Genomic DNA, 15,918 nt, shown 5'->3' with positions numbered 1-15,918 from the left:
AAGTGGTGAAAACAAAGCCCAAATATAGGTCCTGGAAACTGGGATGCCCCGGATGAACTGATGTGAATAAGTTAAAGTGATGTCTCTGTACAAAACCCTGGGGCTGTTTGTCTGTCTCTGCAACAGTCAGACTCTGATCACGAGAATCTCGACCACACCCATCTGTTTGTTTATGTATTTACACAAGATGTCAGTGGATAAATATGACTATAGACTCTTTATATTTCATTTAAACGTGTTTAAAATAACTAATTTCCGTAAAGTATAATCCGTTTTTTTCCCATGTGTCCGCTCGGATTGAGGTCCTAGGAGATGTCATTTGACCCACATAACGTGAGATTACAGTGGCTATATTTCCTTGGGGGGCTGTGAATTCCCCGGTTTGTGTGTGTTGGGGGGCAAACAAGCATGACTTAATCAATGTCTGTCCTACTAAGGTGTGACCCCATTTGAAAACATCAATGTGGAGTAACTAGCCCCTACATTTCAGGCACGTATATGTGATTTAGCCCAGATACGTCAGCTTTGTTAAGTTGGGCGTGTAACTGAAAGGATTTTAGGGGCACTCTTCTCTTTTTGAAGCATTGAAGTGTGTATGAAAAACCTATTGTTCAGCATCTGCTCTAAAATTAATGATTTCTGCATTGATTGAGCAGGAGAATCGATATATAAACCGTCCGGAACGTGTGAAAGTGAACGACAATCAATACATGGAGCTGATGGCGGCCATTTTCTCCTGATGTGAGACAATAAAATGCTGAGCCGCACAGAGCCGGCGATGACATCACTCCTCGGCTCGGTTACCATGGTTACACGTACCTCCTGCGAGCACAGAAAACCTGTGGCCGTGCCCGAATTTCCGTGAGACGTCTGTGTTTTTCCTCTTTGTGTCTGATTTGCTGCTTTCCACATGATGAATAGACAAAGAAAATATACAAGCTTTAATTACAACAAATAGCAAAGAAACAGGTTGTGTTCGAGAAGCATGTACCACACACTGATTATTTTTCTGAAGATTTTAATAGAGTATTCAAACAAAAAAAAGTGTCTTTACAACAAAAAGGACAAATGGACCGGTGCAGTTTGACATGTTATGACAGCAGCTTCTTTTTTCTCTAACATTAACCTGCTTTTATATTGATGGTGTAAAATGTTATGACTCAAACAGACGTGATCTCAACCTCAACATTTAAAAAGCCTTTGAACGACGCATTAAGACGGCAGGGATCAGGGTTATAAACAAAGTGTCTGGTCACCCACGAGTTACACGTCTGTGGTAAAGGACACTGTGTGCTCTCAAACTGAGCAGCAGTGATGTGTTTTTGCAGCGGGGGACAGTGACAGAAAGGTCGGTGCACCATCAGGACTGTTATTGGGACACGTGCAGTGAGCGGGGGGTAAACATGCTGGTATTAAACAACATTGTACTGCTGCATTAGAATAAGCTGCTTACTGTCCTTGGCTGCTACTTCTTTGTGCTACGGAGACACTCTAAAGCGATCACGTTTAGTTCTTTGTCTCCCCTCAATACGTTTGAATGTTACTGGGGCGGCATACTTTGAAACAATTCAAAACATACATAATGTTCTTGCTATACTGAAATTAAATAAATAATCCTGGCAAATGCTTAACTGAGTCAGTATATGGTCAATTTACAGCCACCAGTTTATCTACTCTGGTCTGTGAAAGGGCTTGCATCTCATAATTGACTCTACTTGGCCAGACAGAGCCTCTTCCTGCTCTTTTAGATAGATATTCTGTTCCTGTAGCTACAATATTCTACACTGTGGACTAACACGTCTATTTCCATGAAGAATGTTCAGAATATACTTTTAATCATCTATTTTCCTGGGATCATGCTGGTGACTTTCCACGTCTAGAAAGTTGCATACTGTTACTTTAACGGTTCACTATGCGTTCTGGTGGAGAATAATATCACGTGATTGTTTCCATAGGAATGTTCCACAGTGTGGCATTACATCTCTCTACATGGAAACAAAGCAGGTGACACCACAAAGCTTTATATGTTACAGTTTTTTTTTAAAGCAATAAAAACAAATTTAAATGCAATATATACAAGTTTAATGCCAAACTGTGGAACATCCTACACAAAGCATTTGGTGAACACTCCAGAAATAGTGCACCTTTGGTTACCTTTTTTTTTTTTTTTTTTTTTTAATATATACTTAATCAAGAGGATGCAGCACATTTTTACATGTATTAAAATGTAAATATTGCACATTCTACATGTTGCAAATGTAGGTCATGTGTTTGCTGTATTATGAACAGTACAAGCCATTTTCCCACAACTCTCCTCCATTTTGTGCCTCAGTGTGTGTGTTTTCCTCCATGTTGGAAAAAAAGAGCGGGGGGGAGTGGATGGAGGAGGAGGTTACCATGGAAACTGAGTCTGTCACTTGCCGACATCATGGGTTGTTGCTCAAGCGTGGCGTCAACAACACATGAATATTTGAGCTTTATGGACTGTGGCATGGCGTCTGCTTTTTACAGCTCCACGTGAGACCCAGAACGACACTGGGAGGAGAAGAAGAGACAAAAATAGAAGATTTAGGCATCTGGAAGAAAAGGCAGGGGTGGGGCTGGCTTCATTTTGTGGAAAGGGAACATATCTGGGTTGGGAGCGAGGGAAAATGGATGGGGGAACAATAATAGAGCAAAGCTGGGAGAGGGATGAAAGGGTTTTTGCAAGGAAAGGTTTTGGTATATGCTGAGTAAAATACATAATGGATGGAAGAGAGGCCGAGTGGAAGAAGCCGTGAGAGCAGTAAACTGGGGCACTGGAGCTTGTCTTAGCTTCTCTCTCTGAATGTCCTGAAGGATTGTATAATGAATCCACTACTACGGTTTTACAGTCACAATTTATGCAGATTAGCCTTTTCACTAAAATATTAAATAAAAAATAAATTCTTGGTATGTTTCAATGAATCGACTAAAAGGGGGCGTGATGTAGGCAACAGCTCTCAAAATTTTAAGAATCCCGTGCAAAAACTAAAGTAGTGTGAACAAAAAGCATTTTTTAACATAAAAAGGCAGAATAAACCGTCCTTTTACTCCCAAAACTCCATTTGTGGGATCCCACCATCACCCAGGACTTCAAGTGGGAGCCCACCATCAGCTCCCTCATCAAGAAGGCCCAGCAGAGGATGTACTTCCTGCAGCAGCTGAGGAAAGCCAAGCTGCCAGCGCAGATGATGGTGCAGTTCTACACGGCCATCATTGAGTCCATCCTCACCTCCTCCATCCCCGTGTGGTACACTGGAGCCACAGCCAGGGACAAACAGAGACTACAGTGCATTGTGCTTCTGCTCAGAAGGTGATCGGCGAAAGCATCACCTGAATCGACTAAACTACAGAGATTGATAGCTTCACATTCATTTGCATTCTCACACCTTTAGCACACCATTTGTTAGTTGTGTAGAACACGTTGAAATGTGCTGATACATTTATTGCACGCCAGCGTCATTTACGAGCTTGTTTACTTCTGAAATAAAACACTTCCTTTGACAAATATGTTTCCACAATTATAACCCTGCTCATCAATTATTTATACATTGTTTAATAGATTATAAACACATTGTATGCCTTGCCTTGCATACAATAATGACTAGAATTTGCTGTATATATATGTTTGTTTGAAATAAGTACCTCGTGTCTTGCCTCTAAGCTCTCTCGTCATCCCTCCACATCCTTTCCCCTCCTGAACTTTGCTCCGTGTTTTGGTGAGTTCCAGCCTCGTAACGCCTTTAACACGTGTCGCACAGGTCTCACCATCAGACTTCTCATACACTCAAATATTCCCATGGTTCCCTGTTTGCTAATAAAGCCTGTGAGTTCTGCCATTGCTCCTCTGGTATTTGACAAATATGCAGCCTTCCAGTATTCACATTCCTCTTGTGTTCACCAGGGATTTTCCATTTCTATAGTTCTAAAGTTGGATTCATAACTTCAACTGATTTACATTGTTCAGCCACAAGAATGTATCAAGTCTCAGGATCTAGTATTTTGGTGTGTTTTCTGCTGGCGGCGGATCTTTTGTAGCTCTGTACAGCAGCGGTCTAAATGTTTAATATCCGAGTAATTTGTACATTTGTGTGAAACATCTGAGTAAATTAAACTGGCAACAAGGAGCGTGTTCTTAGAGCCAGTCCCAAACCTGAAAAAGTACCCAAAGCACCCAAATACTGCCAGTACGTCTGCAGTCTTGTGTTGTCATTATTATTGTGGGCCTGTGTGACATTAGATGATCAAAGATGACTAATCAGAGCTGTTTTGACTGTGAAGCTATAATTTCACCACTTGTGCAGTAATAACAAGCCTCACGACACAAACTAACGCACAACATTTCTCCTCTTCAGTGTGAATGCTGGCCTCGTCACACGTTTGTGCGTCCGGATGTGTCCGAGCGGATTAAAGAGGCGCTTCACTCTGCACGCTTGTTAGTCTGAAATATCCATAGAGCAGCTGCGCCATTTCTGGGGCCACACACCTGTCGCCATGACGCTGGGCTTCAGACATGCCTCTGATGGGTCTGATCATGTGACCACTTTAGCTCTAAGAACACAGGGTGGGGGTGAAGATGTCCATCATGTACTCTATTAGCAAGATGCTATCATAATATTGGCTGTTTTCAGAGTAGATGCAGGAGACAGATTTTCCTAGTGAGCTAAAAGAAAAATCCAACGTTGAGCTTGATCATGTATGCACCGTGTAAATGTCCGTTATTATAAAATTGTTATCCTACCATACATTAAAATCTCCTGACGCCTTGGATGGCATTCTGAGTAATTCAATTCCATTAACTTATTATTCCTGCAGTTTTAGAAGACTGTAGGCTGCTTCAATCTTAGCTGTTCTAGTGTTAACTTTCCTGCAGGAACAGCAGGGGTGTGTTTAGTGTGAAGGATTGGGGATCTATTTTCTCAGACAGGTGGGGGTCAGCTCCAAATCATGCAGCAGATGGAAAGACCTGATCCTTTAAAAGACGCTGTATTAACTGGTTTTAGAGAATCAAACTGGTGTATAAAAAAAAGAGGACACTCTTAAAACATTTTTTTACATTTTAACTTCATTATAGCCAAAGGAATAAATATTTTTTTGTGTGTAGATTAATATGTGGACTTTAGAGGTAGACTTCGGATGACGAGAGAGTTTCAGAGATGATTGCTGTCGTAGCAGTAGTAGAGGTGGAATAACTCCAGTAGCAGCACTGTTGTCTATTATTACAGTATATATGTCTTATTTATTATTGGTTACAAATATTGCTACTGTTTCTACAGCTTTTCTGTGGATAAGTTGAACTGACAAGAAGTAGAAGTAAAAGTCCCAGAATACCATAGTTGTAGCATTAGTTATGGTGATAATTGTTGCTATGGTAAAAATCCTACAACAGCGGTAGTAGTTGTAATAGTAGCAGTAGTTGTAATAGTAGCAGTAGTTGTAATAGTAGCAGTAGTTGCAGAAATACCAGTAGTTGTAATAGTAGCAGTAGTTGTAATAGTAGCAGTAGTTGTAATAGTAGCAGTAGTTATAATAGTAGCAGTAGTTGCAGAAGTACCAGTAGTTGTAATAGTAGCAGTAGTTGTAATAGTAGCAGTAGTTGTAATAGTAGCAGTAGTTGTAATAGTAGCAGTAGTTGCAGAAGTACCAGTAGTTGTAATAGTAGCAGTAGTTGTAATAGTAGCAGTAGTTGTAATAGTAGCAGTAGTTGTAATAGTAGCAGTAGTTGCGGAAGTACCAGTAGTTGTAATAGTAGCAGTAGTTGTAATAGTAGCAGTAGTTGTAATAGTAGCAGTAGGTGTAATAGTAGCACTAGTTGTAATAGTAGCAGTAGGTGTAATAGTAGCAGTAGGTGTAATAGTAGCAGTAGTTGTAATAGTAGCAGTAGATGTAATAGTAGCAGTAGTTGTAATAGTAGCAGTAGTTGTAATAGTAGCAGTAGTTGTAATAGTAGCAGTAGATGTAATAGTAGCAGTAGATGTAATAGTAGCAGTAGTTGTAATAGTAGCAGTAGTTGTAATAGTAGCAGTAGTTGTAATAGTAGCAGTAGATGTAATAGTAGCAGTAGATGTAATAGTAGCAGTAGGTGTAATAGTAGCAGTAGTTGTAATAGTAGCAGTAGATGTAATAGTAGCAGTAGATGTAATAGTAGCAGTAGGTGTAATAGTAGCAGTAGTTGTAATAGTAGCAGTAGATGTAATAGTAGCAGTAGTTGTAATAGTAGCAGTAGTTGTAATAGTAGCAGTAGATGTAATAGTAGCAGTAGATGTAATAGTAGCAGTAGGTGTAATAGTAGCAGTAGTTGTAATAGTAGCAGTAGTTGTAATAGTAGCAGTAGATGTAATAGTAGCAGTAGTTGTAATAGTAGCAGTAGTTGTAATAGTAGCAGTAGATGTAATAGTAGCAGTAGATGTAATAGTAGCAGTAGATGTAATAGTAGCAGTAGGTGTAATAGTAGCAGTAGTTGTAATAGTAGCAGTAGATGTAATAGTAGCAGTAGTTGTAATAGTAGCAGTAGTTGTAATAGTAGCAGTAGATGTAATAGTAGCAGTAGATGTAATAGTAGCAGTAGGTGTAATAGTAGCAGTAGTTGTAATAGTAGCAGTAGTTGTAATAGTAGCAGTAGATGTAATAGTAGCAGTAGATGTAATAGTAGCAGTAGATGTAATAGTAGCAGTAGTTGTAATAGTAGCAGTAGGTGTAATAGTAGCAGTAGTTGTAATAGTAGCAGTAGTTGTAATAGTAGCAGTAGTTGTAATAGTAGCAGTAGATGTAATAGTAGTCTGTGGCCCCAGGCTTTTCCCCCATAAAGACTTTGACCTGTAGCACCAGGACTCCTCTTCCTCTCTCTCTGCGGTGCATTCCTACCTCTGTCTGCCTCCAGCTCGCTCTGTGCAGCTGAGAAAACAGGAGACAGAGCTTGGCAGACAGAGCGATGCAGCGAGACAGAAAGGGACTCGCTCAAAGACTGCATTGTGTTGTTTTGCCACAGTTTCCCCCACACTGTCTTAATTATAAATGGTACTAATCTTGTTGGGTATTTAAGTAAAACCCTTACATTGGGTGCAGAAGTTGACACTTGCCGTGGCTGTTATGGTTCCCACTTTTATCATTTATGCATGATTTTCTCACGCTTATCGACCATGTCATTATGATCACCTGAATACTGGTGGAACTTGTGCCATGTATTTGTGAAATCTTGTACTGCAGACTGGGAACAATTAACTGTACTGCAGTTTAGGAGAAGGTACAATCTAAAATTAAATGTGGCCTTTGTCACACTTACTCATACCCGCTCCCAAATTAAATCAGTTACTTAGCACAAAATTAAATTTTGTTCCGCACAAACATGACTCAGTTTTCAGCCTTGTTCTGTCTGTGTTTAAAATGTTGAATCATCATGTGTAACCTCTTTTATGAGCATTGTGCCTAAACGGAGAGGTAGCACTAGTACTGCATTCTTCTCTTTGGCCTCTGTCCACATTTGGTGAGTCACACAGATTGAAATGGAACGTGGTTGTGACTGAGTACATTATATTCCCCAGTAAAGTCCATATGAAGCAGTGGTCTGTTCAGGACACAGGACATGTGCTGGTCTAGAGACAGCTGCAGGACAGAAGAGAGAAGGGGGCAGAGAAGGAAAGAGGAGAGGAAGTGTGTAGCGCCGGATGAGGGGCGTTTCCTGTGAGACATAAAAACAGTCAAAAACGCGGGAGTCCACTTCCACTGACCTCACTTCCTGCTTCAGGAAAGAGGCTCCTCAGGATGGAAAGAATGGGGGCTGCCTGGGAAATGTTATGTAAAATACAACTTTTCTCAATATTTTATTCCAAATGAATTGACTTGGAGCAACTCATAAGTACTTCAAACTTCAAACTGAAATACATCAGTGTTGTTCCTTCTGTAACACTTTGGGCATATGTGTCATCTTAAATGACTCAACATGAAGCATATTTCATTTCACATTTGAAACCCAGTTGAACAGTGCTGTTTTATTATTTGCCTGAGCCTAAATGTGTGCGTCACGTGTGTGCTGTCCATGTGTCAGCCTGTGGACATGCCACTCTTTTTGTCCTGCTAATGCTATTACAGCACACAGGCGCCCATTGTGGAGTGCCACTGTGCTGTGCTCTAGGCTCCTTGGACAACCCTGCCATACATCGTGGTTTGAAGTTTTGTGTCCCAGTCTCATTTTTGTGTGTCTGTGCGACTCTAATCAGTGGGAATGTGATTAATTAGAAAGGGAATGGGGGGGCTCAAAGGAGGTCCTAAAAGAACAATCTGCCCATTCTGCTGGGCAGTGCTGCAGGGGAATAGATGACACTGGGACAGCAGAAGTCCTTGTGAGTCACATCAGATGAGAAGCGACTACTTTGACTATTTTAGCACATGATTAATTCAGCTCCTTCCTGTTGTGGACATGGTCAACTTATTGTTCTGTAGCTTATTTTTGGTGTGTAGTCCATTGTAGCATTGGCCCTTTATAGTCCTCTTGCTGCACTAAACTGTATTTAGGGTGTGTTATTGTATTTATTTATATAATGCTTAATTTTGCATTTGTAGGTCAGTTAACTAAACATCGATGGTGGTAACAGTAACTATGGCAATTACGTAAATACAAAAGACACAGCTGACCATTTAGCAGATAAAAAAGGACACACATCCGAGAACCTATCATCTGTTACTGAAAACTCTGACGTGGCTGTTGTTTTTGTCACATGTTTTTTGATTTATAGTATTAATGAGGGCAATAAAATGTTATTATCCCCCGACTTGCTCTGACAATACATCTTTATGCGCACAGCTTTGGTCCCATGTTCCATCCCCCCAACATCTGCATCTCTTTTGTTGTGGCCAATGACGTGGGCTTGGCTATTTATAGATCTTATGGTATTGTGTAAACGCTGGTCAATGACACGAAGAGCGAGAGCTACAGGCAATATTCCCAGAAAGTAGATTATATTCACCCTAGACAACTAAATATTGACATACTGTATGACTGGGAACTGTTTGATTCAGAGGTGCTTTTAGACTGTGTGTAGTTAAAAAATAAAGCTTAGGCACAACAAGCTAAATTAGCTTTAGTCATAGAACAAATCAGGGCATATACAGTTAAATTGATTAAAGAATCTTTTTATTTGAAATGTCAGTGTTTAAGAGAAAATAAAACAGCAATATAAATATTAGCATAAAAATAAGAGTAACACAGGGGTAAAGCGTTAGGGTTAAGCATTTGATAAGAAAGATAATACAGCAGGATAGAGCAGTATTAATTGAGCAGCGGACGGACGCACACATATATAATATTTATAATTTGTTCATATGGACAGAAAGAGAATGAGAGGCATTCGTTCACAAATGCACAAGAGAAAATCACAGCAAAAGAACATTAAGAGGTTACAGAAGGATAGAAATCTCCATTTTTTTGTTTTCTCTTTTTCTGGGTGATAAAAGATAGTACAGAGAAAAAAAATGAAACACAAAAATATGTTCAACACATATCACAAGTTAACTAGTCTACATGTGTCACTTGGTTTACTTATCTAAACTTCTCTTATTTGTTTATTTACACTGAAGAGTTAGTTGGCTTTCATGGTGCTTAGTTACTACATTGCAACACAAACTGTTGAAGAACATCTCAGATTTTTTATGTTTTTTTAAAGTTTTTTTTCATCAGTGGTTTTCTTAATTTTCTTGAAAAACAAAATGCAACACATTCCAGTAGTACGCCACGTCTCGTGAAGTGGACTCTTCTTTTGTAACTGTCAGACGTGGTCCCTACTTTACACAGTGGCTCATACCATCGACATAGAAGTGGAGTGGTATTTACAGTGGGGAGAGCCTCGGACGGGACAGGGCCGGGAGCGGGACGAGCGGTGCACCTACTGGGCTGTTACGGAGACAGTGGTTTGTGGTCTTATGCTGTGCTTGGCTCTTTTGACCACTACCTAAGTCGTTGTATTAATATTGGTTTAGTTAAGGGCATTTGGGTCAACAGCAAATCCTCTGTACATTCAGTGGTTAGAGCCTAGTTGTGCCCCGGCCCGGGTTGAAATCGCTCTTTCCTCAGACGGTGCACGCGCCGCTCGCTCCCGTCACGACCCGTCCGACAGACAGAGGGACAGCAAAGCAAAGACTTCATATCTTGTACAAAACACTTCCTCTATGCTATTGAATCTCCCAAAAAGAGAAGTGTGTGACAAAAAAACATCTCTTCAGCACTTTAGGATGGTGAGGGAGCGAGGCTGTGAGGCCCTAGCAGCCTACGAGGTGTCTAGAAACTCCTAAGCACTTAAGTTTTACCACATCTAAGTGTTTCCCTAAGTAAAAGTGAGCAATATCCCGTACATTATAGTTCCCCTAAAACAGCAGTGCTTTTTTCCATCGTTTGGCTCTCGACATGGGTAGTAGTGTGTAGGGGCACAAGCTGGGTGTGGTCAGAAGAGGAGGGAGGAGGGCAGGGCTGCATTTGGAGATGTCACTTCTCAAGCACCTTCAAGGTAGAATTGTCATTTTTCCCCCCCACATTTATACTTAAACCAATTCACCTCGATTTTTTTCACATTCAAGACAACTTAAAAGTGTATATTTCAACTACAGTTTCTGAAATTAACTAAATATTGTAATATGTTTCTCTTCCAATATGCACGTTGAGAATGTCATAAAAAGTATGACAAGAAGTTGGCTTGGTGCAAAGTAATTTCTTGTATTTTTGGGCATTTTAGAAAGGGGCTTAAATTAGCGTATCATTAATATGCATGAAATGTTATTCAATGCTCAAGCACCCGTATAAACCCTGGACCAGATTTCACCTGCACGGGACAACACTGCCCTGCCCCCTGTCCGCCCTCTTCTGGATGCATGCTCAGGGTCATAAAAATATCAAAATCTTATCTTTTTCAACTATGATTACAAAAGTACATTTGTGTCAAGTAAATGCTACATGTGCATTCTGTTGACCTGCGATTGGAGGGGGTTGTAGACTTGGAAGGCCCCCGGTATTTTGCTTTTGCAATGCATAGTTTGAAACACTTAACTACTATATGTGGTTTGAACCTCAAAGAGCATGCAATAGAGATTTTAATACCTGTCATATCCACAAGAGCCCCTTAAAGCTCCGATTTGGCCAAGCCTATACAAGAATCTAATCAATGGCAACTACTTTACAAGAGCGAGCTTCCCCATGTTACGAAAAGAGCAAAATAAATCCAACAATAGACATTTCATCTCTCAATACAACACATGTAGCCTCGTCATTCCAGCACGGAAACTGATACTTCCAAAATAAAAGGTTAAATCACAACCACCCCCCATACCCTGCCTACAATATCTACTGACAACATTTACGTGAGCGAGACTTGACCTTGAGCGCAGTGTGATTTGGTAAACATGTGAAACTTGCTCCTGCATCGCCTGAGCCAGTGAGATACAGAGTGCAGAGGTATGAGGGGCCGCATTTTCATCAGATCATTTTGAGCTATTGGCATCGCTTTGTCTCACACTATTTCTTCTCCTTTTTAGTGGACTTCTTCTTGGAGGCGGGGGTCTGCGCTGCCTTGGGTGGTTCAGGCTGGGCTGAGACCTGGGGAGGCGGTAGAGCCTGCTGGGTGGCTTGTTGGGCAGTGGCCTGCTGCTGCTGCTGCTGTGGGTTGGAGGTGAGCGTGGCGGTGCTGCCCGGGATGTACACGTTCTGCCGGTAATCGGGCACGTGCTGCAGGGTGAACTGGGGGCTGTAGCGGGTGCTCAATCCCATGGTGCCGGGGCCCAAAGTCGCGGTGGCCTCGTTCACAGCTGGTGGAAACAAAAAGAAGAGAAGATTAGTGTCATAACCTGGTTGTTTCAGTTGACGGAATACAATTATGAACCACAATTCAACAACATAAAGGTTAAACACTGAACTTCAGGTTTTCATAACTTCGGCTTACTGGTCTTATTGGTGATTGGTGGCTGCAAAAATCCAGTTATGTATATGCAAAAAATAGAACAAAAACATAGCTACATATCCAGAGCTTTAGATGTTAGCTGCAACCTCTCAATAATGAAGTCAGAAGAAGAACTCGGCTAAACTAATAAACATGTGAAGGTCTGGAAAAAGCAAGGCCTCTCCAGCATTCCTCTGTCACTCTGGTCCTGAGAGCTTGTGCGCATGACTGTAGCTCTGCTCCTGAGTCTGCTGCAGCCCCTGCAATGCAGCGACACAATGCTCCCTCCCCCATTGCTCCGGTTTAAATGAAAACACAAACACGTGAGCCTGCTCTGGGTTAAGTGTCTTGCTCTACTTTAAATGTGAATATTTAAAGCCTTGATGTTCTAATACCAGTGAAGTAGGACACCATCTTTTTTCAAGGCTGTACAGTTTAAACCATGTATGTCCCTATGGACTCATCACATCCGGAGCAGAACGGGGCAATGACCAGGTCATTTTGTGGAAACAATGACTCCAGGCCAATGGGAACTTCGCCTTTATCTATTATTTCTTAGTTCCTGCCAAAGAGCAACCCTTATGTTCTGTTTGCGTCACCCTAAGCATGAGTCAGGTGTGCACGTCCTTGAGGAAGTCCCTGTACTGTAACAGTTTCCGCCCGCAGAAGCCTAAAGGTTGCGTATTACATAACAATCGATGGGGCTTATGGTCAGTGTTTTCACTAACAACAAACACCTCATGTCTTGTTATTGGATTCAACAAGCCTCCAGGTGCCAGAGATGCAGTCAGACCTGTGGCTCAGGTGATATTTACTTGTCAGTGCTGTTGATGTGTCAAAACAATTAGACTCTTTGTCTATGAGCATGTGGTATGGGAGTAAGTTCTGAGAGACTAGCTATCAAAGTGACTCACCAACACACACTTATAATCTTTTGTAGCATTTGCGGAAGCTTATGAAGCTGATTAAAATATAAATAAGAATATTAGTAGTAGTTTGTCCCAAAGCCCATGTAGTCTGCGTTCAGAGCTGTTAGATTGAGACATACTATTGAGTGAAATTACTAATATGACCATAACTTCTCAGTTGCACATTAAAATGTGTGTGTAAAGCACCATTTGTTCAGTGTTATGGAAAGGGGAGTTGTTCCACAGCAGGACCACAGTAAAGGACTCACCATTAGCTGCTGCCATCAGAGCCTGGAGCTGTTCTGCTTCAGTCGGGGGCTGGGGCCAGGGCCCGGTTCCCATGGTTACCTCTGGTCCTCCAGCAGCCCTGAAGAACAAAACGAAAGCCAGTGTAACTACCTTGTTTGTTGTGTACAGTGTGTGAGAGAGATTGTGTGTTCGCTGACAGTTGTGTTGGCAAAGTCAACAGTTTTAATGATAACGCTCACAGAGAAAGATACACAACCTGAGGACCTGGAACAGGCCTAATGTTTACTGAAAAGGGTGTGTCTCAAGCAAAGATGCACTCAGAAACACAAGCATGGAGACACGAGCAGGCGTGGGACACATGAACACTGCCTCACTCTCTCTGATTTGACCTGGTCTTAGCTGCCTCTTATCTGCTTAAATAGTTAATAAGCTTCATGAGGGGAAATTACAGTCTTGCTGTCTGAATAGTTTCACACAGCACCCAGCGAGCACCAAAAAATGTAAATGTAAATGCAACTACAATCTATAATTTCTAGTTGGTCACTTTTCTTGATCTGAAAATAATATTTGAACATCTAAAAAGAAATATAATATGACTTTTTCATGTACCCATTATTTCTATAGACCTAGGCATAATACTGCACATGATTCCGTAAGTACATAGTAAAACAAACAATACTACTGTTCAGTGATGGCTCTATGAAAGCACAACCACTTTAACACATTGATTTGGATTAACAGACAACAAATGATAAAACCAGGGAAATAAAATAAATTCCGGGACACCCTTTGTCTCTTTGTACAAAATAAAAGTCTCAGTCAAACAGGTTAATTTTGGTGCCAGGGGAACATTAGTGTCAGACAATAACAAAAGACACTGGGGATTAGAGTCTGGTCAGTATGGTGAGAAGAATTTGGTGCATTTTCTGGTCTAGTGGTATAAAGTGACGCTTCATTTGTCAAATAGATGTGCACTGTGGTGACCTACCCATGTGCATTTGTGTGGTAAAGCTAAGAACTTTCTCTGGTCAGGGTTACTACTTCCTGTGCACTATGAAGCTGTCCAGACCAACAACTGTTTCCTAAGTGTAAACATGCTTTATCTACAGAAACACTTCCTTTTGACAACTTGGCAGTGACTTTAATGTGCTGTTGTGTTCTCTCACACGCGTGAGGTCTGTAGCTTATGTATTCACATATAAAAGTGTAGTGATGCTGGTCATTTTCACAGACACACATTACATTAAAGGCAGCAGGTTATGTTCAGCCAATTGTCTCTTGGGAGTGGAAACAGAGCTCTGAGACTGTAGTGACTGTAGCACACATATACAAGGCATAGCAGATCTACAAAACACTGCACGCAAACTCAAAACTGTCACAGTCCTGTCTATGCCACAGCAGGCATTGTGGCCTAGGCACATTGATCGACAAACCCCATCAAACTTTCAGGGGAAGCTAAAAGAAGCTATGGGTTAGAAACATCTACACACAGCACAGTACTCGACTGCAGTGCAATTTAAAAGTCACTCTCCGGCCTTAGCAGCTGCAAAATGTCCAAAAGTCATATGCTACTAGGGCTACAGAGTGACCGCACAATGTCTATATTGCTATTTTAATACCTTGTCCCACTCTTCGGCGTCCATCGAATTTGTGTACCGTAAGGCATGTGGGGACTAAAAACACAACAGGTTACACAGTTTGAAAGAAATGCTAAGAATTTGCATGTTTTAGTTCAATCCAATACAACATTTTCATCAGTTTGGTTGTGTATATTGATGTAATGTGTGGCTTGTGTTTTAGTTATTATAAATCAGATAAATTGGTTCTGCAGAGCTTGTTTCCAAAGCAGAAAGTAACTTAAGGAATTCCTGACCGTGTAGCCTGACAGCCTATGATGTATTGTGCAATCCGCCATGTGCAAACTGGTACATTGCATCCATGCTCTTGGGTAAAAAACACGAGCCTTCAGAGCTATGAGGATATATAGACACTCATGATAACAACACTGATCAAACATGGACAACTACGACCAGCTCTCAGATAGGGATAAGGGGGAAAGAGGGGTGAATAAACACTCCCATCCCCCTGCTGTGGCCTCGCTGGCTGTCCCTCATCAGCCCTGAGTGATGGTGCTCACGCTCACAGTGCAGAGGGAACAGGAGGAGAGGGGGAGGGGAGGCAGCCATTTTACAGAGCAGCCTAGAGACAGGCACAGATGCTCTTTCTGCATAACAAAACTGGGCCATGAATGCCACAGGTTTAGATACACTTCCTGAATGTAAACACAGAGATGATGTGACCTAATTCATTAATCCACTCATGTTGTATTTCGTGTCTTTCTTGTAGAATGTAATGCATTCTTACCCACTAGGTCCCGGTCTTTGTCCCTGTGTGAAGCGCCAGTCATTTTGAGGAGGTTTTTGCTGCAAGAAAGATAAAGAAAGACGCAACATTAAACAGTGTGTAGATTTGATAACAGCACAGACATTGCAATGTTGTGTGTGTAACTGCTGTTGTATGTGATGATATGTATAACTGCTGTTGTATGTGGGTGATATGTTTTGCAATTGTTAATACTTACTGAGAAACACAAAAGCAAAGACCCCAATATTACAAAGCAACCAATATGGCAAAATAAACATTCAAACATCAAAAGCCTGAATCTAATAACAGCTGAAAGCACAGAAACAATATTCAAAACAGCTTTAACGTGAAATCATTTGGGCACATTTGCTTGGAAGTCAACAGGAAGTTGATCCAGCCAAAATCTTGAAAAACTAAAACTAAAAGACCTCTTTCTGAGCCTTACTGTCCATTTCAGT

The 15,918-nt window shown here is 41.2% G+C and overlaps 1 protein-coding gene across 37 annotated transcripts in view; it reads right to left on the bottom strand.

The window, feature by feature from the left end:
- Positions 1 to 9,134: 9,134 nt before the first annotated feature.
- Positions 9,135 to 15,918, bottom strand: part of LOC140354591 (protocadherin gamma-A10-like) — a 207,975-nt gene continuing 201,191 nt past the window's right edge. For 19 of the 37 annotated variants that reach the window (XM_072439676.1, XM_072439673.1, XM_072439674.1 and 16 more), the window contains exons 2-5: positions 15,461 to 15,519; positions 14,716 to 14,769; positions 13,117 to 13,214; positions 9,135 to 11,808 (exon numbers count right to left, since the gene is read on the bottom strand). In XM_072439676.1, coding sequence (XP_072295777.1) covers positions 11,519 to 11,808; positions 13,117 to 13,214; positions 14,716 to 14,769; positions 15,461 to 15,519 — 501 coding nt within the window. In that variant the 3' untranslated portion in view covers positions 9,135 to 11,518. The remainder of the gene's footprint in view (positions 11,809 to 13,116; positions 13,215 to 14,715; positions 14,770 to 15,460; positions 15,520 to 15,918) is intronic. The other 18 variants (XM_072439694.1, XM_072439692.1, XM_072439693.1 and 15 more) reach the window with 1 other exon arrangement.

The sequence above is a fragment of the Eucyclogobius newberryi genome, unplaced genomic scaffold (genome assembly GCF_026437365.1).
Source record: "Eucyclogobius newberryi isolate DKJ021-1_F unplaced genomic scaffold, fEucNew1.0.hap1 SCAF_11, whole genome shotgun sequence".
NCBI lineage: Eukaryota > Metazoa > Chordata > Actinopteri > Gobiiformes > Gobiidae > Eucyclogobius > Eucyclogobius newberryi.
The sequence above is the reverse complement of the archived record's forward strand: the minus strand, read 5'-3'. Positions and strand labels throughout refer to the sequence as shown.